Below are 26,328 nucleotides of genomic sequence, written 5' to 3' on the forward strand. Positions count from 1 at the left end.
AAGCTTTATGTCTGCAGAGAGAGACTGGGTGGGCGGGAGCAGTTGGTGGAAGGAAAAACTGGCAGGAGGAGAAGGGGCGTTTAGTGACAGTTTCAAACTGCCTGCTCTCCAACCCCAAAATGCTGAGCTGTCCTTTCAGCAGGCATTTGTGCATGGTCAGCATTGGATGGAGGCATGTAAAATCTTGATGTAAGATGACTTCTCACCTTTTTTGTGCTCTTTAGTATAATTACAGGTAAATGTGCAAAAAGAAACCGAGTACTTGTGGCACCTTAGAGACTAACAAATTTATTTGAGCATAAGCTTTCGTGAGCTACAGCTGATGAAGTGAGCTGTAGCTCACGAAAGCTTATGCTCAAATAAATGTGTTAGTTTTTGAGGTGCCACGAGTCCTCCTTTTCTTTTTGTGGATACAGACTAACACGGCTGCTACTCTGAAACCAGGTAAATGTGAAGTGATGAATTAGATGCAATTGAAAGATGGGGAATATCATACACTCAGTTTGTAGTTCGTGTGTTAAGGAGATTTCTTCCTGATTTTTAGAAGTTTGTGTGTTGGGGGCATTTTTCAGTACCAGAGTCCCTATTCAGTGATAGAGGTGATAGACATTACTGAGAGGACAAAAGGTATGTCTACACTGCAGTTAGACACCCACAGCCGGCCCGCACTCATGGAGCTGGGACTAAGGGGCTGTTTAATTGTGGTGTAGACGTTCAGGGTCAGGCTGCAGCTCAAGCTCAAGCAGTGTCCTAGAGTCTGGGCTCCAGCCCAAGGCCAAATGTCTATACCTCAATTAAACAGCCCCTTAACCTGAGCCTGAGTCAGTTGGCACAGGCCAGTCGCGGGTTTTTAATTGCAGTGTACACACATACCCATAGTCTCTTTGACTTGCCTCACGTGGGGAAGTTCATATGGGGCTTGAAGGTTGTGATCTCGGTATAGTGTGCTGGGGAGAATGGGATGGCCCTGCCCTTGGGGGAAAAAGGGCGAGTTAAACCTCTGTCGAGGGAGATTGGATGCAAAGTTAAAAAGCATCACTTGACCCAGAACATGCCTGAACTGTGCCTTGTCCCGGGGAAGATAAGAAAAGTGTGCGAGTCTCAGAGTAGAACAGGCCTGAAATAATTGATGATGGATAAAATCTGGAGTGTAGAGAGGTTGAATATGGGTGAGAACTTTCCCAACACTGGGCTTTCAAATAAGCTCCTCTGACCTTGAAAGAAGACTGTGCCTAAAGTGTTCTGCTGTTGAAAGTTAGCTCTCTTACTGTAACCAATTAACAGAATTTTTCTTCTGTAAACCGTGGCTACTTTTAAAATCAAATGGATTGGTGTATAAAACTTCACGCGTTGTTCTGTGTCTAATATCATCACACAGTTAGCAGTCTCTCACATACGTAACATAATATATGAAGGTATACTGAGGTAAAATGCTCCTGCTGATGTGTATATAATCCACACACCATTGTTGATACAACAGATTTCAGAGTTCCTCTCAACAACAAAACCTCTGTAAAATGCCGGGTGGTTGGGAGTAGTTGTGATTATTCCTTTTGCCGCAACAGGCTTCACAATTTTCTTTATCCACATGTATAGACATAAGTTGATTTTATTCTTGTTTTGATTGGCATTTTAAAAAAATGATAGCTGCTCGTTTGTAAAGACCTCGCCTAGGCAAAGCTACAGCTATTTTGTAGTCCCCTGCTTTGTTTGCTTAATATAACAGCAAGCTAATCAACTTTCTCCAAGGAAGGGAAAGTGCTGAACGCACACAATTAAATTGCAAATAGTCTTATGGGAGCTGAGGAATGCATTTTATTTTAGGGCAATTAAGATTAAATGGTATTTCAGTATATATAAGCGAATACCTTTTTTTATACATGGTGATAGTATTTTTTAAACCTGGATAGCTGAATAGCTTAATTCCCTTCCCAAAAATAATCGAGTAATGTTTAGCAAAATAAAATTTCAAAAACGATTTACACAGCACTCTTTCATGTTGATCCCAGTCTTTAAAGGCACTGAGATTCTTGATACCCAGCTGGGTTTTGTTGTTTCCCCCAACTCAGAGTGGGAGAGAAGCTCTGATTTGTTTGCAATTGTTTTCTTTGACTCTCTCTCTCTGATTGGTATCCATTTAGATGTTGTGGCAGCAAGGAAATAATTAACGTTACTCTGAATTTTACTCAAACTTGATAAATTACAATTTACTAATTTATTAATACCTCTGTATTAACATAAAAACAAATTATCCTCAAACAGATTATCAAACTCCCTGCTCAAAGCAGGACCAATCAAACAGATTATCCTCTACACGTGCAAATATAATTAACTGCATATTGTTTACAGTATATCCTGGCAATATGCTTATCTGTAATGGGGTAGAAGAGGATTACAATGGCTGAGTTCCAAGGAGAGTGACTAAGTATAAGTAAATTGGAAGACTCAAAAAATAGAATTTTTAAAGTAGAATGAGTTAGAAGTTGCATTCCAAGACAAAGCAATAGGCCTTGACATGGGATCTGAAAAGAATCAGGGATACAGTTAGGCTCAGAGACATGGAGGCTATTCCAGATGGTGGAGGCAGCTTGGAGGAGAGGATCTGCCACTTGCTGTGGAGAGACAAGGATACAGAAAGAAAAGGAGTACTTGTGGCACCTTAGAGACTAACAAATTTATTAGAGCATAAGCTTTCGTGAGCTACAGCTCACTTCATCGAATGCATCCGATGAAGTGAGCTGTAGCTCACGAAAGCTTATGCTCTAATAAATTTTAGTCTCTAAGGTGCCACAAGTACTCCTTTTCTTTTTGCGAATACAGACTAACACGGCTGCTACTCTGAAAAAAGGATACAGAAGACACTGCTGTTTGATTAGCACAGGGAACATGCTAAGTAACTGCAAGCAGGGGAAGAGATAAAGTGGGGGAATTATGAAGACAAACCTTGAGGACTAAGAAGGATGAGGAAAGAATAGCTAGTGCCAGGGCCAGCTCCAGATACCAGCCAAGGAAGCAGGTGCCTGGGGCGGCACGTCCGGGTCTTCGACAGCAATTAAGTGGCGAGTCCTTCATTCTGTCTCTTACACTTCGGTGGCAGCTTATTCGGGTTTTTCTTTTTTCTTTTTTTTCCTTCTTCGCCGCTTGGGGCGGCAAAAAAGCTGGAGCCAGCCCTGGCTAGTGCCGAGGTCAGAGAAAATAATCAGGTAGTCCATGGTTGTTAACCACATGTAGAAGGGTATTTTACTATTGTGAAAGGGACAGATGCCAGAATGAAAATGATCAAAGAAGTTGTTTTGGGAGTGGTATTTAAACAAACAATGACCATTTTTATTTAAATCATGACATTTTTCTAGGTTTTGCTAAGAAAGGGAGGATGACAGATGATTGTTATGAAAACAAGAGCAAAGGAATTTAGAGGGGGGCAGTGGTGGCAATCTTGAGCACCTCAGATAGGTGGTGAGTGATTATTGCTGGGAAGAGAGCAAAAGTTTGGAGGCAGGAAGAGACCGGATACAGTCATTAAAGGCCAAATTTGGAAAGGTGCCTGTTGGGATTTTAAATCTGGCCTAAGTGTCCTTTGCTAAAAGGATGATGTCTGAGAGATTGGAGGGAGGGAAGCAAGGGAAAGCTGAGTACTACGGATGGGGATAGGAGACAATAGTTGGTGGAGGTGGGCAGTAATGCATTGTAGTTAAAATTGAAAATTCCTTGCAAGTACTCTGAAACTTGCGAGTAAAAGTGGAGCATAGAGCTGGGTAGGGGAGTGAAGATTGTCAATGCTTTTTGCATTCATGGATGTAGTCTCAATGTAGTGATTAACTTTTAGATATTTATGTTCTTTAGTTTTATTTCTCTGATTAGCAAGTCCTCAGTGAACATGTACTCCAGCATAAAAACCCAGGGTTGTGAGTTCAATCCTTAAGGGGGCCATTTAGGGATCTGGGGCAAAAATTAGGGATTGGTCCTGCTTTGAGCAGGGAGTTGGAATAGATGACCTCCTGAGGTCCCTTCCAACCCTGATATCCTACGATTCTATGAAATGGATGTAAAGAAAACAAAAGAAAATATTGGGGTGAAAACAAACTTTTCAAAATCAGTGATAATTCCAGTTGTTTGAAAGTACATATCCTAAAAACTTGGTGCTATGAAAAGTACTATGGCTATAGAACAAGGAATGTCGTGATTGATCTAGATATGGGGAGCATTTAGGATTCAAATTGTTCCTATACTTAGATCTCAACTAAGGAAGAACTTCAGTAAATATTGTGTCCTTGATGTGGTAGGAGAATAACATGGTTGACTTTTATATTAAAACTTACAAATGAAAGAAGAGTTTATAATAAAGTGTGGTAAATGACATTGCTGACACACTCATAAAATAATTTAAAGCATACAGTTCACAACTGTCTTTTAGCTAAGAACTACTCTAAAGATCTATTTAGGTTCTGTAATTATATGGTGGCTCAGAAGAGTGGCATGTGGTTTAGGTTTATAGTTGTAAATGTTGACATCACTGAGGAGTACACGTTAATGCTACCAAAAGAAAAGGAGAAGTAGAAGGATTATTTGTGGTCATTAAATTATGATGAAAACTAAATTGAGATCTATTTTTACAGAGCATGAGACCATTTTTAATAGTTTTTAATGAATAGAGGATGTACTTGGAAAGGGGTAGGGATCTAATTTTTATTACACAGCAAGAAGAAAATAGAAAATGTATAAAATACTCTACAATAATGGTGTATTGTTAAATTAGACATGGTGGATGAATCTGTTTCTTTTTTATTTCAAATAAACATTTATGTTCCAAACTCTGACACAGATGGCACTAATTCTGTGTAGCAGTGCCACGAACGCAGAAAATTCTTTAAAAGGCTTGCTACTAAAACACTTCCTGGGCTATGCCTTCTAGAACTAAATTTGTGAAAGGCATAGCCTGAACTTCAGGGTAAACATACAACTTGCATGAGGAAAGTTTTATTAACTATGTGTATGAATTTTTTTTCAGTGTAAGTGAACTTGATTTGTCTTGTGTGTCTGGGATATACTCTTCGATATGCTATTTGAATATTGTATTAGGCTTTCCAGCATTGTATGATGGTGAGGTTTCCTCAGAAAAAGAAAACATTCCAAATAAACACACAACAAGCCTGGCTGAATTATGCAAGGCCAGGTGATTTGGATAAAAATGACTGTTTTTCTTTCTTTTAAATTTCTGTTGGTTGTTTATGACCTTATACTTCAAGTTTCCGTGTGAAGAAAGACTTAGTTGCTTGTGAATTGTTCTTCCGAGGTGATTGATTGTGTGTGTTCTGAAGACAATCGCTTATGCTGTACAATCCATGTAAGGCTAGTGATAGTGGCATTTCAGCACTAGAGAATTCAGTAGCCTTGTTAGAGGTGAATGATTTTAAGGTGACACATTCAAGATATGAATTAGGAATGTGTTAGTTGCCCTAAAATTGCCGATGAAGTCTCCACATTGTTTTCTGGTGTAATACTGTTGAGCATAGGTGCTGTAACTAGGGGTGCTGGTGATGCTGCTGCACCCACTGGCTCAAAGTAGTTTCCATTATATACACTGTTTACAGTTTGCTTCAATGGCTGTCAGCACCCCCACTATACAAATTGTTCCAGTCCCCCTGTGTCAAGTGAGGACAGATGTTTGCAAACCTGGTACTTCAGTACTCCAGAAATACCAATTTGTTTGTGCTGGGGTGGTATTCTTGGAGATGAGTTTGAAGGACAAACGGCACTGGATTCTATGGCTGGATGGGCTTGGTGAGCTAACCATTCTGTGACTTCATTTAAAAAAATGACACTGTAGTGTTACTCTCCTAGATGAAAACTGTCTTCCAGAAATAACCAATGGAAACCACAGCTTGCGTTATTAATATCCCATCTGCCTAGGAAGGAGTACTGCGGAAAGGGATCTGGGGGTCATAGTGGATCTCAAGCTAAATACGAGTCAATAGTGTAACACTGTTGCAAAAAAAAGCAAACATCATTCTGGGATGTAGTATCAGGAGTATTGTAAGCAAGACAAAAAATAATTCTTCAGTTCTACTTCACGCTGATTAGGCCTCAGCTGGAGTATTGTGTCCAGTTTTGGGCGCCACATTTCAGGGAAGATGTGGACAAATTGGAGACAGTCCAGAGAAGAGCAACAGAAATGATTAAAGGTCTAGAAAACATGACCTCTGAGAGAAGATTGAAAAAATTGGGTTTGTTCAGTCTCTGAAGAAGCGAAGACTGAGAGGGGACATGATAACCGTTTTCAGGTACATAAAAGGTTGTTACAAGGAGGCGGGAGAAAAATTATTGTTCTTAATTTCTGAGGATAGGACAAGAAGCAATGGGCTTAAAATGCAGCAAGGGCAGTTTAGGTTGGACATTGGGAAAAACTTCTTAACTGTCAGAATAGTTAAGCACTGGAATAAATTGCCTAGGAGGTTGTAGAATCTCCCTCATTGGGGATTTTTAAGAGCAGGTTGGACAAACACCTGTCAGGGACATTGTCTTGATCAGTGCTACTCAAAGTGGTGGTCTGCGGACCGGTGCTGGTCCATGAGCCATCGGCTGCCGGTCTACGCGCATGTCGGGGAAAAAATAATTGCCGGTCCCCCACATCAGATAGCTTGCGAAGCACTGGTCTAGATAATACTTAGTCCTGCCCCTGAGTGCAGGGGACTGGACTAGATGACCTCTTGAGGTCCCTTCCAGTTCTATGATTCTGTGATCTCTTCCCTGCCCCCTCCCTGCATCCCTATTGCTGCCTGAAGGCCCTTGGCCCATTTTGCTGCTTCCCTCACAGATTGCTTTGGAAGAATGTTGCTTAAAATTAACTATGATGAACATATTTACACAGATAAGCCTAAGAGGCATGTGTTACACTCTCAACTTTGCAAGTGTATCTGCAGCACCTTTAAGGAATATTATTCTCTTCCTGAATATGTCCTACCAGAGAATCTTGTGAATCTAGCAACTGTACTTTGGATATATGACAATAGGGCTGCTGCCAGGAATTGCATCATGGTCTCTGGGCAGCAGTGGAGCCTTTTCTTTGCTACTGTTGTTACATGCTGGCCATATCGCAAATCAACTCTATTTCAATGTTAAACACATTAGAGCTCTCTACTTTCTTGTACTTGAAACAATTTTCACATCTAGTTGAATCATTGAGTTCAAATTCTAAAGATGGATGGGTCTCCAGAGCAGTATTAAAAGTTTTAGGAATCTCCTCATCAATGCCAGATACATCAAGAGGAGCTGGACATCTTTTGTTTGCTGTGGTTAAAGTGGCTAGTGCATCAATCTGTTCTTAAATATGAGTTACCAGTTAGCGTCTTGTTTTTGCGTCTTGTTGGGCATGGATGTTTCCAAACCATCTTGCGCTGTGATCTTGTCTAATGTTATAAACAAAGCAAGATCAGGCCGAGTTAGTACTTGAATGAGATCTTCAGGGAACAACCAGGTGCTGCAGGAAATAATGTTGGCAGTACAGTAGATAGCACTCTTAATAGCACTGTATGATGTGCTGTATACAGTTTCATTGTCAGCCAAAGATCCAAAGTGTCTGACTTTTTTGTCTCGTGGCCTGTGTGTGTGTATGTTCCAGTATAGTGGGCCTGAAGTCTCTGCTAGTGTAGAGAAGATGATGTCAATTCTTAATCTGTTTTTTAGCTCCAAATTATGTGACACTACCCTAAATTTGGTTTCCAAATGTCAGTAATTCAGCTAATCAGAAAATATGCCAAGGAACAATGACAAGCCACGGACTGATAGTCAATGTTTTAAACATGCTCTGTGTACTTTAACCATTCAAATTATATTCATAATATTAAGGTTTTTAAGGGTTTATCCCACTTCTTTAGAGGGGAAATTGTTTTGGAATATAAAGTGTTGTTTTGGAATATAGCATGTTGTGGTTTGGAGGAAATTTGCTTGAATGAAGGAGTGGAATTGGGGAAGTATGTGCCAGGGGAAAGTATAAGATCACAATGGAGGTTTGACTGATTTCCTGTCCGAAGCATCTTCCTCTCAATGGAAGAGCAGAGCATCAACCCCCTTCTTGCATGTTAGTAGTGATATGAATAAGATAAATTCTAACCACAAATATAGTTGAAATAACAAGTTGATACAATATCTCATTGCAGTGCTTTGATTGTGGGTTGTAAACTTGCATTGTTACTTGACTCTGAAAATACCGGCATTTCTTACCCTGGCGGCTAAATGAATACTTACATGGACGGACGTATGTCTGCAAATTCTGAAGGCTTTAATGAGTCTCTAAAAGAGTGTGGTGGAGGGAAGTAACTTCTATTTCTTTCCCAGGCCCATTCTAGAATTGTAATTATGAAATAAATCAGTAATCACAAACATCCATGTTAGACTTTATTGGCTCATAGAATTCCAAAGAAGCTTCAGTTCTCCATTTATCACTTGGTATAGTGCTTAGGAAGCTACATAGCATTGTTTTAATGCTATCTGAATCTCAAGGACATATTTTATATATATATATATATATATATAATGTCTTGATGACATTTGCTTATTTCTCTGCTAAATTCATCATCTTTTACTTTACAGCTTTGCTCTGTCTGATGAAGCATACAGATCCCTCAGGGACCAGGATAAAGATCAGTGTATTCTTATTACTGGGGAGAGTGGAGCTGGAAAAACAGGTAATCTACAGCTTTGTCTTCTCCATGCTCCCCTCCAAAAATATGAGAGGGTGTTGGAGTTGTCTCTTTGCATTTGCTCCATGCAGTAAACTAATGGCATCATGATATGTGCTACTGCAGGTGTGACATTGCATTGAGTGTTGTTGCATAAATGCAATTCCATTGTACTGGTGCGATGTCATGATATCGATGTGCAAATCATCCTTTTGGTGACGCTATATTGCAAAGGTCAAAATAAATTCAGGATTCACTTGCCTTGCAGAATATACTCCAAGCCTGTGAAAACTGGACCTCCCCTGCCATTTTGGGATTGGTTGAAAACCCTGGAAAGCATTCACTAAAGCCTTTAAACATAAGACTTTTAATTTCTTACACTATTTATATAAAAATCACAATGGTGATGGCTTTGGAAATTAAATCTCTCATGCTGTGCTCAGCTACACTTAGTACACTGGCAAGCGTACAAGATAACTGCATTTCTCTCAAGCAAAAATTTGAGAAAATTCTCAGTTCATTGAGAAGTATGGAATCATGTGGGGATAAATGTCACTTTCATAACTGTTCACTTTGAGAGCTCATTTAAAAAAATCAATTGCATTATAGTCTCAAATAGCAATTTAATAGAGCTGCTGTGGAAAAGAAACAGCAAGTAAAGAACACTTACATTTGTTTCTACATCATCTGAGCGATTGTTTCTGAAGGCAGGAATACTTATGGCTTATGCATCCAGTAAACAAAAATAAAATTGGTGTAACAAATTAAACTCCATGTGTACATATTGTAAGACTGCATAGAGAGTTGCTTCATTTGGGGGACATAGGGTTGGAAAGGTTTTGCACCTTAGTGTTCTTAATGTGCATTCTCCAAAGTTATGTCCTTTTCTTTATTGCCCCTTTTGTGAATCCTGAATGAGAGGCTTTGACATTCTGTAATTCTTTCCTTTTCCAGTTCTGTGATATGAAGAAGGGGGTTTACTGAGTAAAGAAGCATATTAAAAATAATTTTAAATTCCCTTAAAATAAGTTCACTGCACAGTAGTTCAAACTTCATTAATAGTTGAAAGGAATTCTTTAGTGATGTATACATTATATTGCTCTGGATTTATTCTGATGTCATCAGAAAGTGCACACTTACCCTACATTACATTACATTCACTTATTTGCTGCTTTAGTTCTTTTTTCACTCAAAGCTTGAGTAGCCCTTCCCAAAGAATTTGGACTGTTTAGGGAGATTTGTCAGATCAGATAGCTGAGGAACACTTAAGCATGCAGAGTAGTCTCTTATTTCACTACTGCACATCAGCCTGATTGTCTCAGCATCATTAGGAGCCTTTGATCCATGGTAAAGATCTTCCATTTCCTCACAACTACTGTCCAGTTTAAACCTAGCTGTGATCCTTTAGGGGATGCCGCTGACAAAAAAATCATGTTTGTCTCAGTAATTTTTTCCCTGCTGTTTCAAGTGGATCCTTTTGGACTACAATAACTGGAAGAGATTAGAGAGAATATTTGTTTATTTTGTGCTTTCAGCAGCACTTTGTGTGTAACCAGTTTCATAGCTTTCCCCTGTTGTTTTTGTGAAGGTCTAACCCAACAGGGCAGGGAGAAAAACTGATTGGCTCAGGAGATTTGGGAGGGAAGCGTAAAACCTGAAACAACTTGTTTTGTTTTAAAACTGAACTGATTAAAAAAGGGACACAATAATTTGTAATGCCCTGCTACTGCCTTCATACCATACAGAATGGATGCTTTGTAAACAGAGAGATACAGAGTACTTTATTCTCCCCAGAAAGGCCTGACATTTTTCCATTTCTTGTCTCCATTCCCCTTCTACTGCTCCACTGAAAATGGCTCCTTCAACACTGAGGGATCTTTTTTGTGGAGGATGGGCATGAAGCTCCAACTCGCGTGTCCTACCTCATCTGATCACTAGTCCAACTGCCAAAAACTCTTCTTCACCCAGAACGATTGCAAGCATTCCACCCACCTAACTCACTGGGAAATTAGAGCCTAAGGTTGAGACTCTTAAGAACGTCCATGTAGAAACAGAATATCATTCCACTTAACACCTGAGCTAGGGTTGCCTAGGATTGTCCTGGAGTCTCCAGGAATTAAAAAGTAATCTTTAATTAAAGATTGTCATGTGATGAAACCTCCAGGAATACGTCCAACCAAAACTGGCAACCCTAACCTGAGCATGTGTTCAGACAGCAAATCTAGATATAAATCAGTCTTTATCTCTTAGCTCATCAGCCGCTTCTGCTCATACATTTTCTACGACAGATTCATATTACTGCATTAAGTCAACTCTTTAGTTTTTTGGGAGTATAAGTGTAGTTAAATAAACGGATTGCTTTCACCTCCAATATGGCTATCCTTTCCGATGTATAAAAGGTATTAATATGAAGTTAACATGTAGCATTGAAAAGATTTGTTCAACATTTGCTAAAAAACATCACTTGATGCTGATATCTTCTTTTGGTTTTGGTTAAGATTTGGAGAATGATTATGCTGGTATTATTAGATCTATCAGAAGCCTTTCATACCATTGACCATGAGGTGGTGTCAACTGTCTTGTAGACTTGAGTGTGTGTAGTAGACAGGATTGTGTTGCAGATGGTTTGTCCTTTCTGAGATCTCTGTGAGAAGAATATTTGGGCAGACAGGAGTATTTGCTCTGGTGGCATTCTCATGGGTTTCCCCAAGGTGTGTAAATTTTCTTGGTTTTGTGGATTGCATCCTCTTATACAAAGAGGATGTCTTGCTACTGCTTTTTTTGTCTTAATATTTCTAATCTGTCAAAGGTATCTGGAGACTTGCATAGGTTTTTCTCATATGTTGAAATTGAAATAAAGTAAAAGTTTGGAAGTATATCCAAAATTATCCAGACTTCTTTTGCTAGAAAGCTGATTGGGAGTCTCATTATGTTTCTGGTACATATTGGGCTGAGGCAGACTGGAATAAGAGACCAAGAGAATAGCTTTTCATGTATTTTGATACTTCTGTTTTTATTCTAATCTGCAAGTAGGACATGCAGAAGCATGTACATTTTTTTTTTTTAAAAGTACCTGAATTTTGTTGACCATCAAAGATTCAAATCAATTCTTATTTTTGTCCTAATTTGTTTGCCTGTCTGTAAATCAGGTGTAACAGGGGAGGCACTCAGGAAAATCAGTGAGGAGTCCTTGTGGCACCTTAGAGACTAACAAATTTATTTGGGCATAAGCTTTTGTGGGCCACAACCCACTTCATCAGATGCATGGAGTGAAAAATACAGTAGGCAGGCAAAGATGGGAGTTGCCTTATCAAATTGAAGCAGGGGTCAGTGCTAATGAGGCCAATTTGATCAGGGTGGATGTGGCTTATTCCCAACAGTTGACAAGAAGGTGTGAGTATCAACAGAGGGAAAATTACTTATTGTAATGACGTAGCCGCTCTCATTCTTTATTCAGGCCTAATTTGATGGTGTCAAGTTTGAAAATTAATTCCAGTTCTGCTATTTCTCATTGAAGTCTGTTTTTGAAGTTTTTTGGTTAAAGAATTGCCACTTTTAAGTCTGTTATTGAGTGTCCAGGGAGATTGAAGTGCTCTCCTACTGGTTTTTGAATGTTAAAATTTTTGATATCTGATTTGCATAGAGACTGTCCGGTTTGGCCAATGTACATGGCAGAGGGGTATTGCTGGCACATGATGGCATCTATCACATTGGTAGATGTGTAGGTGAACGAGCCCCTGATGGTGTGGCTGATATGGTTAGGTCCTAAGATGGTGTCCCTTGAATAGATATTCGGACAGAGTTGGCAATGGGGTTTGTTGCAGGGTTGGTGTTTCTGTTGTGTGGTGTGTAGTTGGGGGGCTGTCTGTAAGCGAGGACCGGCCTGTCTCCCAACATCTGTGAGAGTGAGGGATCGTCCTTCAGGATAGGTTGTAATACTTGACGATGTGCTGGAGAGGTTTTAGTTGGGGGCTGAAGGTGATGGCTAGTGGTGTTCTGTTGTTTTCTTTGTTGGGCCTCTCCTGTAGTAGGTGACTTCTGAGTACCCTTCTGGCTCTGTCAATCTGTTTCTTCACTTCCCCAGGTGGGTATAAAGACTGGGAGTGGCTGGGTCACTACAAAAAGTAATTTTCCCTCTGTTGATACTCACACCTTCTTGTCAACCGTTGGGAATGGGCCACATTCACTCTGATTGAACTGGCCTCATTAGCACTGACCGCCCCACACTTGGTAAGGCAACTCCCATTTTTTCATGTGCTGTATATTTATACCCTGCCTACAGTATTTTTAACTCCATGCATCTGATGAGGTGGGTTATAGCCCATGAAAGCTTATGTCCAAATAAATTTGTTAGTCTCTAAGGTGCCACAAGGACTCCTCGTTTTTGCTGATACAGACTAACATGGCTAGCCCTCTAAAACCTATCACTCAGGAAAATGGAGCTTTTTGTGGAGTGTTTATAAGGAGAAATGGCCCTGCTCTGTCTTAGCCTATTAAAAATACTCCAAATAGCCCCCAGATCCTGAAGAATTTTGTGAATGATCTTATTTTACACCTCTACATCTTGAAATATTACATGTTTGCGAAGCCTTGTAAAGGCAATCTGTGGTTGAGGCAAACGGTGTAACTGTCTGTGTTAGGATGACCAGATGTTCTGATTTTATAGGGACAGTCCCGATATTTGGGGCTTTTTGCATCTATTACGCCCCCATCCTGATTTTTCACACTTTCTATCTAGTCACTCTAGTCTGTGTGCTAGAGTCTTGCTCCCGGACTGCAGAGGCTGGGGTGATGGCAATTGCTCTCCTTTCCATCTGGAGTAGTAGCCTGTGCACCCCTGCCCCCCACTTTCCCCATCATCCCCTCTCCCAATACTTTCTAATGTTGCTGTGGTATTGGCAGGGTTGGCAAGAGCAGTGTCAGTTGTAGATGACACCTTCTTGAAAGAGCTATTGTTTCAGGCTATTGGCAGACTGGGGTAGGCATCACTGCATTGGTTTGATTTGGGTCCCATTTTCAAGCTTTTCTTTGCAACGGTGAGGGCTGGGAACCTTTGTAAAAATGAAAGCTGAGATTCTGCTGAACTCGTGTGATTCCAGGAGATGAGGCCCTGGGCACAGGCCTGCCATACCTATCTGTGTCTGTTAGCTGAATTCAACTTAGGGACAGAAACAACCAGTTAATACTAAGCAAATTTTGCTTAAATGGAAGAGAATCGAAATTCAAGGAGTAACCTTTCATTTGTTCTTTGCAGAAATCAGACCCTTTAATACGTACCAGATCTTTGAAAGGAGAAAGTAAATGAGTTTTTATTATCATTATATTGATTTGAGTGGGATTCCTGCTGTTAGTAATTATGTTGTATTTAAAGTTGTATTAATGCGTATCCTGTGAGTTACCCCAAACTGGGCAATCTTGCATCATATTAAACACTGCATACCTTGTTTTAAACCTTACTTGCTCAGCTCCTGTCACAGCTGCTCTCTGTGCTAAACAATATTATCATAAGATCCAGATTATTTGTTTTATGTAATCTTTACTTATATTATCTGGATGGGTCATTGACACTGATTTGATGTTTACATAACTGGGATTTTAACAATTTCAGAACTTGTTCAAACTTGCTTATGTTAAAATTAACACAGTGAAATTATGTTCATTGACTAAATTAATGGTTTGTATTCTGTAATCTGTTTTAAAATAGACTGCATTGATTACTTATTTAGACTTTTATAGCTACAGTTATGCGATGTGTGTGATTTGATATATAATATGCAAAAGCCAAATAAATCTTCTAAATCTAATGACTGATTGATTGATTGAATAGTTTTATTTGGATTTTGCATTTTGCAATGTTAAGGCCCATTGTCCGTAGCCTGACATGTTGCAGATGAATTTTCATACTGTTAGCTTGTTGAGTCACTTTTACTCAAGCCGAATAGAAAAGGACCTATATATGCTTGGTTCACTAGTGTTCAGCATCATTTTGCTTGGGTCCTAAATATTCCAGGCCATTGAAACCATTAGGTCTCAATGTGCGCACAGGGGTCTGAGTGCATGGGCCTCAACACAGCATCAGGGCCTGAGTAGTATCAAGAAGATACAGATACGTGGAGGAGGTTTGGGGTCTTTAACTCCTGCCGGAATGGTAAAAATGTTAAGGTATGCAAGCCTCCATAATAAATAAAATATTTATGCCAGTTTTTGGGACTATTTCTCACTTCAATCTTTTTTTAATCCTCTAATCCACACCCCTCAGAGGCCAGCAAGCTCGTTATGTCTTATGTAGCAGCTGTTTGTGGAAAAGGAGCAGAAGTTAATCAAGTAAAAGAACAACTTTTACAGTCAAATCCAGTGCTTGAAGGTAAGAATCTAATAATGCGTGTAGAAAATACATTGCTTCCTGCGCTGCATCACCCTACCAGGTCAGCTGGCTTTGCAAATGGAATCTATCACTAGTGCAAAGATTTGAACCTTTGTTATTTTACAGTATCCAAAAGCATAGTTGGTGCTTTATAGGATTCCAGAAATAAGGCCTTACAATTATTCAGCTGTTCTTTTTAAATAGAACTGTTTTTGTTTAAATTGATTCTTTATTGGCAAGACTGAAAGAGTGGGTTTTTAGGAAGGAAGCAAATGAAGATGTCAGTTTCTGGGCTAACTGCATTTTTGTTCCCTCCTGATCTCTTTGTGAATGTGTTCCAGGTATCTAGCTGTCACCTGTCTCAGCATGCTAGTCTCTCACTCTCTGACTGCAGTCTGCTGCGATCAACCGTGATTAACTCAGTAGATCTGCGTACCTTGGGTTCATAGCTCACAAAAGCTTATGCTCAAATAAATTTGTTAGTCTCTAAGGTGCCACAAGTCCTCCTTTTCTATCTGTAGTTTGTTTCCCTTAGGGAGCTATGGGAGTGGTAATGATGACCAAATAGCCTTATAAAGCCAAGTATTTATTTAGAACAAAAGGATTTTAGATAGGGTGGATTTGATTTAAATCACTAGTCAGGAAAACTCGATGTAATCATGGATTTCTACATAAAAGTGCATTCTTGTTGGTTGTTAAACCTTAATATATATTCTTCACAACTCGTAGATAGATGTAGGTTTCATTTTTAGAAGGTACACACTATACATTTTTAAGTGATTTATTTAGAAAACTTTTCAGATTAGTTTTACAGCTATATCAGAAAATGGGTGATTGTTTGGTTATTTCATTTACCAAAGGTAATTGAAGCAGATATTTATGAAGCCATTGGGAGGTGAACTATCTCCAATTCAACAGGTTAATCATTAATATTTGGAGGATTTTCTTGCCATGCTGTATTAGGAGAAGAACATCACCAGAAAGACATTTACATTGTTTTATTTAACTAAAACGACGTTATGTATTCTGGATCTTTTTCTTCAACAGCAAACATATAATATTTTAGTAAAACCAGCAAGACTTCTCATGATTTTGTTTTATTCAGGCAACCAGACCTTGCATTTCTTTATTGCATTGTTTGCATTTTGCATGCATGCCTGTCTTACCCACAGATAGAGGAAATTCATTAAAATATTCCCAAACTGGGTCTCTTTTAGGGCCTGCTGCCATTATAAGTTTTCCCTTCTAGTGAGAGAATGGTATGGTAGATCTCAAATCAATGAAGGCTACACTCAGAAAGACCTCAAGACTTCTGGAATATGCTGCTCAAACAGTTTCACTTTTGTTTCTACTGCCTGTCCCTCCCTTCTCACATTTATCTCCAGACTTCTTCTTCTTGTCCAGATCTATTCCACCCCCACCAATCTTCTATTCATTGAACTTTTTGAAACTTTGCGCTTTTAGAGAGAGGTAAGGGATTGACTGTACACAAATTTGCAGAGGGACAATAGGGTTGAGGTCCGTCTGTGTGTGTGTGTGTGTGTTTCTCTCTCTCTCTCTCTCTCTCTCTCTCTCTCCATTTTTGCTGTTAACAAGCACATTATCCAGCCTGATTTTAGAGACAACAGATGCTTGCCTCTCTTTTCCTAAGGCTTGCCGGTCACCGGATCTGGGGAAAGTTCTAACTCTTTGACTTCTCTGTAGAGCTGCTCACTGTGTCCACCCCGTTCCCCTGATAGCCCCTCACAATTGACTCCCCCAGCCCTCTCCTGACAAGGGCTTTTTAACTGTTCAGTATTCTTTTGCTCTCTCGGGGCTCCTACCCTGGGAAAAAAGAAAAAGGAGTACTTGTGGCACCTTAGAGACTAACAAATTAGTAGAGCATAAGCTTTCGTGAGCTACAGCTCACTTCATCGGATGAATTTGGTGGGAAAAAAAACACCCTGGGAAAGCAAGACTTGCATCTTCCTTGGAGACTAGGGAGCCTTGAAGTTAATAGTTTCTCTGTTGTGTTGTAATTGTCGCCTCCCCCTTCCCCCAAGAGTTTGTTTGAAGATTTGTCTTGTCTCCCTGCTAGCCCTTCCGACGACCCCTATTAAGATAGAACAATACATTCACACAAGAAAGTGTTATAGTCCAGTCTACAATAACTTCACCTTGCTGACCAGATTACATGCAGTGTTCAAGTTATTTTCTCTCAGTATTCTTTAATTATTATGATATAATTCCGTGTCCATCAGTGGGTTCTCTTTTTGCAAACAAAGTGGGATTCTGTGTATTGAGGCATTATGGAAAAAGACATGCAAATGGAAGTGAAGGAAGGAAGGGGACATAAAACTTACTATGGGCGGGGAATAGGAAATGTGCTAAGAGATAAGGCAAGATCTGTCAGTGTACCATGCAATGGCCCTGTTAGTGCTGCTGAAACAGTATCTGGTACCAAGTGGGGTTAGGTATCCATGTCTTTTGGGGGGGTCAGGTCCTGCAGTTTGAGAAACCCTGACTTAAAAGTATGATTTTATATAATCTTGATGTGTATGGCACTCCTTGCTTCTTTTGAGAATTTAGCACTGCTATTTGTGCTACCTGTTGCTGTGTTGTCCAGCTTTTGGTTGCATTCCGGTAAAAGAGAAGTGACACCATATCTTCCCATGATTAACAGTAACCATGCTATGACCAAGTACCAGCTGCTGCTTAGATTTTTTTACATCTTAGATCATATTCTATGCCTTTATGTGCAGTTGCATTTACACTAAGCTATAATGCAAGAAAATGGCAGAAGTATGTTATGTTTGCATAAGTTATCTTAAGGGAATGCTCTGCTTTTTAACTATACTGCTAATGTAAATTAACATGAGAAACAGTGAATTTAGGAGAAAACTGTCTCTGATTCTTTATAATGGAACATTTGTTTTTAGTTCTGTGCATGATTACAAATGAGTCTCATGTGTAGCACTGTATTTAATTATATGGTTGTTAAAAAGGTGACTTATTGCACTGTATAAAGGTTTTTTTTTTTTTTTTTTTTTTTTTTTTTAAAAAATTTGTGTCACTTTTAACCCTGGCCTCCAAGTGTAACAAACTCTGTATTTTGGCTTGAGTTCTTTGACGCAGAATAGTCTCTCCATGAAAATTTGTTAAAGCTGAGAAACATACATTTTTCCACTCAGTGTCAATTTTACTTGAGTACTGAAAGTATAGATATATATTTTGTGACAAGTTAGCTCGAAGCCTTCTGCAATGAGCATGAGCACTATATTTCATAATAGTGAGTGACACACTTCCATTTGACAAACACAGCTTTACAGGATGAAATCTAATTCCTTAACTTGCCCTACAGTTTATTTTGAGTTCATGTTGCATGCATGTTGTAAGCTGGTAGTTGCCAGGCATAGTTCAAAACCACGTTGACCATAATGTTGGGAAAGTTTTTTCTTCACTGGCTCTTATTGTTAGAAAACTTCAAACTAAACTGATTTTTATAAACCCATCTTTAGCAACTGATAATGATGTCTCAAATACAGGACAGTGCTTTGTTTTCCATCAGGCATCGATTTGTTTATTTTTGTTTTTGCATAACATGCAGTCATGACTTGTTTTTTAGTATTTAAATGCTTTTGCCAGGTTTCATTTATTTTTTGTTCTTTCCTACCAGCTTTTGGAAATGCCAAAACTGTAAGAAATGACAACTCTTCTAGATTTGTAAGTATATGTACAAGGCACAGAAGATCATAAATATAGTGTAAAGGAAATAATTCCTATCAAAGTTTAGAGTGTTATAGATTTTTATGTAGTTACAGAAGCCTGGCCAGTATCATATGTGTCTGGAGCAGATGTTCTAATAGGCATTATTGCTCATCTGCAGTATATTTTTTAAAGTCTGTGTTAATTAAGAAAACCTTTAAATGGACTGTGTCAACTTGTTCCAAACCAAATTTTGTCATGTCTTGAAATTCTTGGAATTTATTGGTATTTTCTTAATGTGGGACATAGAATTTCTCCGAGCCCATGTAGATCTTTCCCTTACTGCTTCACAGCTAGCTTTTAAAACTTACTCCAGCACTAGCTGGTTCTCCAGAATGCAGGGCTGCTTTGCTGTGGAGGTTAATCCCTATTCTGAGGAGGAAACGAGTCCATCAGTCACTTCCCAGAATTTCTAAGGCATTTGTAGCAAGTGAGTAACCCAAGTGGCACTGTCTGTCTATCTTCCTTTTAGAATCAAGCTGTACACCAGGAGGCAAAGGGCCACTTGAAATGCCACCTGACTGGTGGGTATGTACTTGGGCAGCTAGCCTGAGTGGCTGCCTGTGCTGCCGTGGCCACGCGGCCGTTTTTAGCAGACTAGCGTAAGCAGAGCTACTGCGTTTCTCTGCCCTATACTGGGAAGCACCCTTCTAGCTGCTGTGTAAATGTAACCAGACATCCAAAAACTATCCTTTTGATCAGGGATAGGAGGCCTCATCCCAGCACTGTAGGTTTCTGTAAACTCAATCTGCCCCATAGGGAATGGCATATAGCTCTCATGCTCCCTAATTAACTGCATGCATGTGGGAGAGTCATTTCATTCTAGAGTGAGGCTAACTCTTGCTTGGTTAGTGGCTTTGAGCAGAAGCAGAGGGATCACTTGGACAAGGGATCTTTCTCCATCTGCACCTTTCACCTCTGGAACTATTTAAATAGACCAACATTTCTGCTGAATACTTTAAACTACCCCACACCCACCATAGGAGCTAGATCTGTGGTAATTTTGGACTTGCACAGCTAAGAAAACAGATATTTCCTGTTAGGTGAGACCTGTAAACAGCAATGACTCTTTTTTTCAGAGTTGTTGTTATTCCCATTACATAACTGATCTTCCTAGTAAGTAGATGAAAAGACAGTATGTTGGGAGGAACTTGGTTCTCTTGCCAGCTTATGTTCCGAAAGACGAAGTCAGATTCTATTCCTTTGTTTGCCCAAGGCAAATAATATTAATGAAGGATTAAAAGATTTTTTAAATCATCTTCAGCACTAAGGGAGGGCAAGTATACTTTTGCAAGCATTGGTAGGTTTTCATGACATTTTTACAAGGCTGAACTTGAATCCCAAAAGGGGAGAGGGTGTTGGATCACCTTTCTTTTTCATCTTACATGAGAAGCTTTTCTTGTAAGAAAGTAATGACCATGTCGATTAAAAGGAAAACAATATTTGTCATAGCACTACTTATGAAACCAACCACATTGCTCTGTGATGTACAGTATTTAATGTTTCATTTGACCCAGTAAAACATTTCACCTCTCCCTTCTGAATAATTGCTTAATTCATGATTCGTTGTGACTCCTGTTCTACAGATGCATTTAGTCTCCTGGTAAGAGTTTCTGTTGCTTTCTGAGTTTAACATCAAATTAGACTGAAACCAAAATATGCAAGAGAGAGCTAAATTTGAGAGTTGCCACTTATCTATACCTCAGCTAGATTTGATGCTATTCCTGACACAGTTGGTTGCCTAAACAGTCATGTGACAAGGAGCATTGTGCTATTTATCAAGTTAATCACTGCAATATGCATCATCCTTTCTTTCTTTCTTTCTTTCTTTCTTTCTTTCTTTCTTTCTTTCTTTCTTTCTTTCTTTCTTTCTTTCTTATTCTATTCATTTCTTTCTTTCTTTCTTTTCCTATTCCATTTCTTTCTTTCTTTCTTTCAGATTCATTTTGCAGGCATGAAATTTCTACATGTGTTTACTCTTCAGTTTTGCGATGAACACCATGTTAGCTGTTCTGGTTTTCTGTTAGTGGATTTGTACTCTGCAAGTCAATACCTTGTTAAGGAAAGATTTCAGCATAAAACCAAATGTGAAACTTGTTAGGATATAGATATTCAGGCCTGTCTGTAAAGGCTTATACTCAAAGAATTTAGATGTATTCTTATCACTTAGCTAGTTATAGGGTATAAAAGAAAGAATCAAAATCACTGTCTGCCGGTGTAAGGTCCTTCTCTTACTGTGACAGTCTGAGGCCCTGTGCTTAGGCTAAGATCTTTGGCTAAGCAGCAGAGGCAGCCATAAGCTGGGAAGCGAATGGTCAGATCCTCAAATTCCAAACTAGTCACATTGAAAGAAGGTGCTATTGGGCTGTTAGGAATACAATCCTGTCCTGATAGTGCCTATCGCCTCCAGAGAAAGGGAAGTGCCTAGAAAATGTAAAAGGAAACTTAGTTTGATAGCATCCTGTCTGGCAAGAACTCACTTATCAATAGCTCGGATGTGAAATCCTCACTTCTGTATTGTTTTGTCGTTATAGTTCCCACTTTGCTATTGTTTGTCTGTATAATCTGTGTCTGGTTTTTTGATTGATCCTGTCTGCTGTATAATTAATTTTGCTGGGTGTAAACTAATTAAGGTGGTGGGATATAATTGGTTAAATAATCATGTTACAATATGTTAGGATTGGTTAGTTAAATTTCAGTAAGACGATTAGTTAAAGTATAGCTAAGCAGAACTCAAGTTTTACTATATAGTTTGCAGTCAATTGGGAAGTGGGGGTGTGTGTGGGGGGGGAATGGGAACAGGGAATGGGGGTGGGGAAATTGGAATCATGTTTGGCTAAGGGCAGGAATGGGAACAGGGACACAGATGTAAGGCTCTGTGGTGTCAGAGCTGGGAATAGGGACACTAAGGAAGGAAACTGGAATCATGCTTGCTGGAAGTTCACCCCAATAAACATCAAATTGTTTGCACTTTTGGACTTCAGGTAATGTTGCTCTCTGTTCATGTGAGAAGGACCAGGGAAGTAAGTGGGTGAAGGAATAAGCCCCCTAACAAAACTGTATAGGAGCTGGCAACTGGGAATAAATATAATTGCTATTAATAAGCTGGAACTAAATATTTGGAGACCCAAAAGACTGAGCACCCATCCCCAAATTTCTCTTAGGAGCTGAAAGTAGAAAGCCACAAAGAGAGTATGTCGACATAACAGTGTAAGCTCACTGTTCAAATTCAGGCTCGAGCCTAATCCTCCTTCCTTCTACACACAAAATCATGCTAACCAAGGGCTCAGATCCAGGGTGCCAGGTCCCACGGGGTGGAGGGTGCGAGCCTCAGTTAAGCCAGGATGCAGGGTTCAAGCCATATTGCTTGGCAGTGTAGACACAACCCCACTGGACTTGTGCTCTGGGTGTCCGCTGAAAGTATCCCACAATTCCATGGGCTGACTTTGAATTCAGATTCATTAGAATATCTTTATTGCTTTAAATTGGGCCCCAAAGTTGGTTAGGATGGCACATTCATACTGTGGTCCTCCACCTGGATAGAACTTAGGGTTGCTGGAGAGCTGCTTTTGTCACGTGAAGGCCTTCCCCCCGCAAACTCTTGCTCAGTAGCTGGTAGGAGATTCGTGTGTTGCTTCCACACAGCTGTGGCTGCTCTGACTGCTCCTCTGATTGACCCTGTTTGTTTTTCTGAATTGAACAGAGTAGAGTATTTTTATCTCAGGCACTGTAGGCTCTAAAGTGTCGCAAGATGTTCCAGGAGTGAGGCAAGGTCCAAGGTTTAGGGGATATTGGAGTATTTGGGGTTGGGAAGGAAAGCTGCCTGAAAGGTGATGTGGTGAACAAAACAAGGAGTAGAATTGGATGAAACCAGGAAGGTGGAGGGGAAGAAGAGACGGCGAGGAGCTAGAAAGTGTAGAAGGTTGAATATGGGAGATCAGGAATATGAAGGGGGAGAGAGTACAACCAGTTGTCTGTCTTTCTTCAGACCTTGCCTTTAAATCCAGAGCTAAAATACTCTTTGGGGAACATACTGCTGGCCCAGTAATTGGAAAATTGGAATTGTGGTAATTCTCTGATTGAATTACTTTAAAAACTGAATGTAATTTTGAAAAAAGCCCAAATTTACCAGTTCCAAATTAATTTTTTTAAACAAGAAAATACAAGTACTGTCCTGTGTTGTCTGTGACACGGCTGCCAATATTGCGAAAAAAAATTACTTGTTACTGTTTAGCTAGATTCTTAATAAGCCAATCCTGACAAAATTACCCTGTAAATAAGAATGTATCTTTAAGGCAGTGCTTTAGGAGTGTAATATGATGCTCAATTTTATGTTGCTCTGTGATGGAAAAAGTCGTCCTAAGTAAAATGAGTGGAAATGTGTAAACACAAGACCTTCCTTTTCAACTCATTGGCTCCATTAAGTAAGCACTGGGGGAAGGTGAAACAGAATAATCCATTATACGGGAATGTATTTGGAGTTTGTTTGAATTATTGCCAAAATGCATTATCCTTGAACTGTTTGCCCGTGAGCTGTACTGTCGTTGACTTCATAAACAATAAGGGTCCATGGCTTGCTGTTTCTGTTGAAAGTAATTGTTACTAAATTGAACATCTGTCACATAAATTAAAGTAACGCACAGAATGAAATGATCTTCTCTGATGTGGAAAAGTCAAACAGAAGTTAAGGAGAGGGACTACACTTTTACTGCTGAAAGTTAAATTGAGTCTGTGGTAACAGGCTGCTCAAATCTTTGCCCCAAACATCTGAGTGATGAGGCAGACAACTTAGTGGGAAAAGGCTGCAGCTTTATTAAGGCAAGAGACTCGTATAACACATCAGCAACTACAGCATATTCTACTCCATAATAATTCCAAAGAATGTAATACCCTATGAGTGCTCTGATCCACACTTCTGGAAGAACCCACACCCAGAACGAGTTCTGTTCTTAACAGTATAATTAATCCTGGAAGGCCAAAAAATAGGTTCCTGAATTCCACAATCTACTAGGTCTGGTAATGCCTAAAAGGTAGCAAGTATTGTTTTCTTAGACTATATGTTTACACTGTTCTGCAGGTGTGAACTGCAGAGTGCACCAAAGTATTGCACACTTAACTGCCCAGTGTGTATGCTGCTGGAGAAAACTGAAAGGAATCTTGTTCGTATTAACATAGTCTCATTTGAAAGAGGATTATGTTAATGCAAACTAGGTACCTTTTAGTCATGCCAGCAGCGTCCACATGATCACAACACGTCGGTGCACTCTGCAGTTCATACCCCAATAGTCCTGTCATTTTCCTAAGATCCATTAAGTTCCCTTTTGGAGATGGTAATCTCACTGCAACCAAGACTGCATAACAAACTAGGGTCTTAAAAACAATCACAATTATTTCTACAAATTTAAAAAATACAAAGCCTATTAACCTGCATGAGAAAACTGCACCCTCTATAGATTATAGCCTATCACCATAAAAATCCCCAATTGGGATAATAAAATTATCTTAAAAGCTATTACATAGACTTATTTACTATTTGTTATAACTTAAATACGCACACCACAAAGAAGCAACTGAATTTCTCTGTAGTACATTAAAATGACAAAGCAACTTTGAAAAGGTCTGGAATGGTTTTCCTTAGGCAAATCTAACATTATTAAAATCCATTGTTTCCACAGGGAAAGTATATGGATATTGAGTTTGATTTCAAAGGTGATCCACTTGGCGGAGTTATAAGTAACTGTGAGTATTACACTTGGTACTGACTTAAAACATTTCACAGGCACTTTATTCAAAATGTGCAGTAAAAAGAGGGGAGATGAGTTATGAGGAGATAGTGTTTATTTTTAATTATAACTCAGTATTTGTTACATGATAAAGAGGTGGAAAATTCTAGTTACTTTTTCTTTGGTACTGAATTGTATAAAAAACAAAGTAAAAATGCATTTGGAAATATGGACCAGGACTATTAAAAAGTATTGCTTAACGGGTCCATAAGCCAGGTTTATGGGGCCATATATCGTCCATCCTTGAAGCTGTTATCTGAGAGGGAGCTTGGTTTGGTGATCAGATTCCAGGTATGTCATTTTCTTATCAGAGTAGCACTCCATTGTTGAGAAATAGTTAAAAAAATAAATAAAAAGTAAGAAGTCATTAGTTTGTACTGACAGTACAGGAGAGGTACAAAAATACTCTTTTTGTATAGACTGCAAAAATGGGACAGGGCAAATTTGATTTTCTTTGCAGATCACCTTTTAAGGCTGTGCTTGGAAGAGTTTATACAAACTTATACCCATTAACTTTGAAATTTTGCAACTAAAGAAATTTGAGGCCAAAAGATGTTATGTTTGTTTAATGTTGCACTCACCAAAGCATAAATACAGACAACACAATTTTTATCATTCAGGCTTTGTGTATTGTTTTTCATCTAATAGTCAAAATATTTTGCATCCAAAAAATAAATTTTCTCTAATACAGTATGTGAACTTTCATCTGTTTTGTCTATAAAATGCCAAACTAATTATCCTGATTAAAATATTGTATCTTGCCAAAAGGAGGCCAGTACAGTAGTTCTGTAATTCTTTGTTTTTCTTTTCACCTATAAAGCAACCTCTGAAGGGTGTAGTTTTTAATCCCTTGTGCTCTAGGGTTCATGTCATGCCAAAATATTTCCTATGTGAATGTTGCAAATAGAGTGGTGGAGGTTCTGGCTCTTCTTTTGAAGAAATAGAAACTAATTGCACCACATCGTCTAGATGAGCAGAGTGATTATGTCAAGCCTTCAACTCATTGCTTGAAAAATTCTGAACTATACTAATATATAATGCTATAAATCTCAATAGGGAGGAGGGCCTCACCAACCCTGTTTTTATGCTGTTACATGCTCTATAAGATGGACTTTATTGCAGCTTATATTGCCATTAAATATTATTGCCTTCATAATGACTTCAGAAGGAAGATCTTTGACTAATTAGTGTTCTTAGGGAATCCAACTCTTGGGAAGCACAGAATTATTAAATGCCGACAAGCATGAAACAGTCTTCTTTGATAATCCCTTTACTATAGGACCATATCTTACAATGATCTCCCTTGTGGCCCCCTTCAGTGGGGTAATGTGGATGCAAGGAACTGCCCACAGGGGACTAGAGAGTATAATTAGCATAGTGATTCATGTAGATCCCATCTATCTTCCATTGAAGAGAGAGACGTCCATCAACTTCAGTGGGAACTGGTCAGACCTGTAATGTCTTGTGTACCGTATGTGGGAATAAAAACCTTCAAGCAAATCTTGTAAAATGGAAGCAACTGAAACACCTGATGAGCTAGTCAGGTCTGGTCTGTTTCCAAATTGACGACAGCTTATATTTGATAATTATAAATTATATATCTGTATTGAAGTGTCTAACAACTCTTTTTCATGCATTTGGCACCTTACTGCATGAATGCTATCATGAAAAAGAAATGGTGAGTGGAAAAGTTCATCTGTTAAATCCTATTAATCACATCTCTAGGCATGTGTGTTGAAACTGACTGTGATCAGCTACT

At 39.1% G+C, this 26,328-nt stretch overlaps 1 protein-coding gene across 4 annotated transcripts in view; it reads left to right on the forward strand.

The window, feature by feature from the left end:
• The window catches only part of MYO1B (myosin IB), a 177,425-nt gene that overhangs the window by 75,090 nt on the left and 76,007 nt on the right, over window positions 1-26,328 (forward strand). For all 4 annotated transcript variants that reach the window (XM_038421890.2, XM_038421886.2, XM_038421888.2 and 1 more), the window contains exons 4-7: window positions 8,590-8,684; window positions 14,938-15,042; window positions 18,698-18,744; window positions 24,462-24,525. In XM_038421890.2, the coding sequence (XP_038277818.1) occupies window positions 8,590-8,684; window positions 14,938-15,042; window positions 18,698-18,744; window positions 24,462-24,525 (311 nt within the window). The remainder of the gene's footprint in view (window positions 1-8,589; window positions 8,685-14,937; window positions 15,043-18,697; window positions 18,745-24,461; window positions 24,526-26,328) is intronic.

The sequence above is a fragment of the Dermochelys coriacea genome, chromosome 11 (assembly GCF_009764565.3).
Source record: "Dermochelys coriacea isolate rDerCor1 chromosome 11, rDerCor1.pri.v4, whole genome shotgun sequence".
Taxonomy (NCBI): Eukaryota; Metazoa; Chordata; order Testudines; family Dermochelyidae; genus Dermochelys; species Dermochelys coriacea.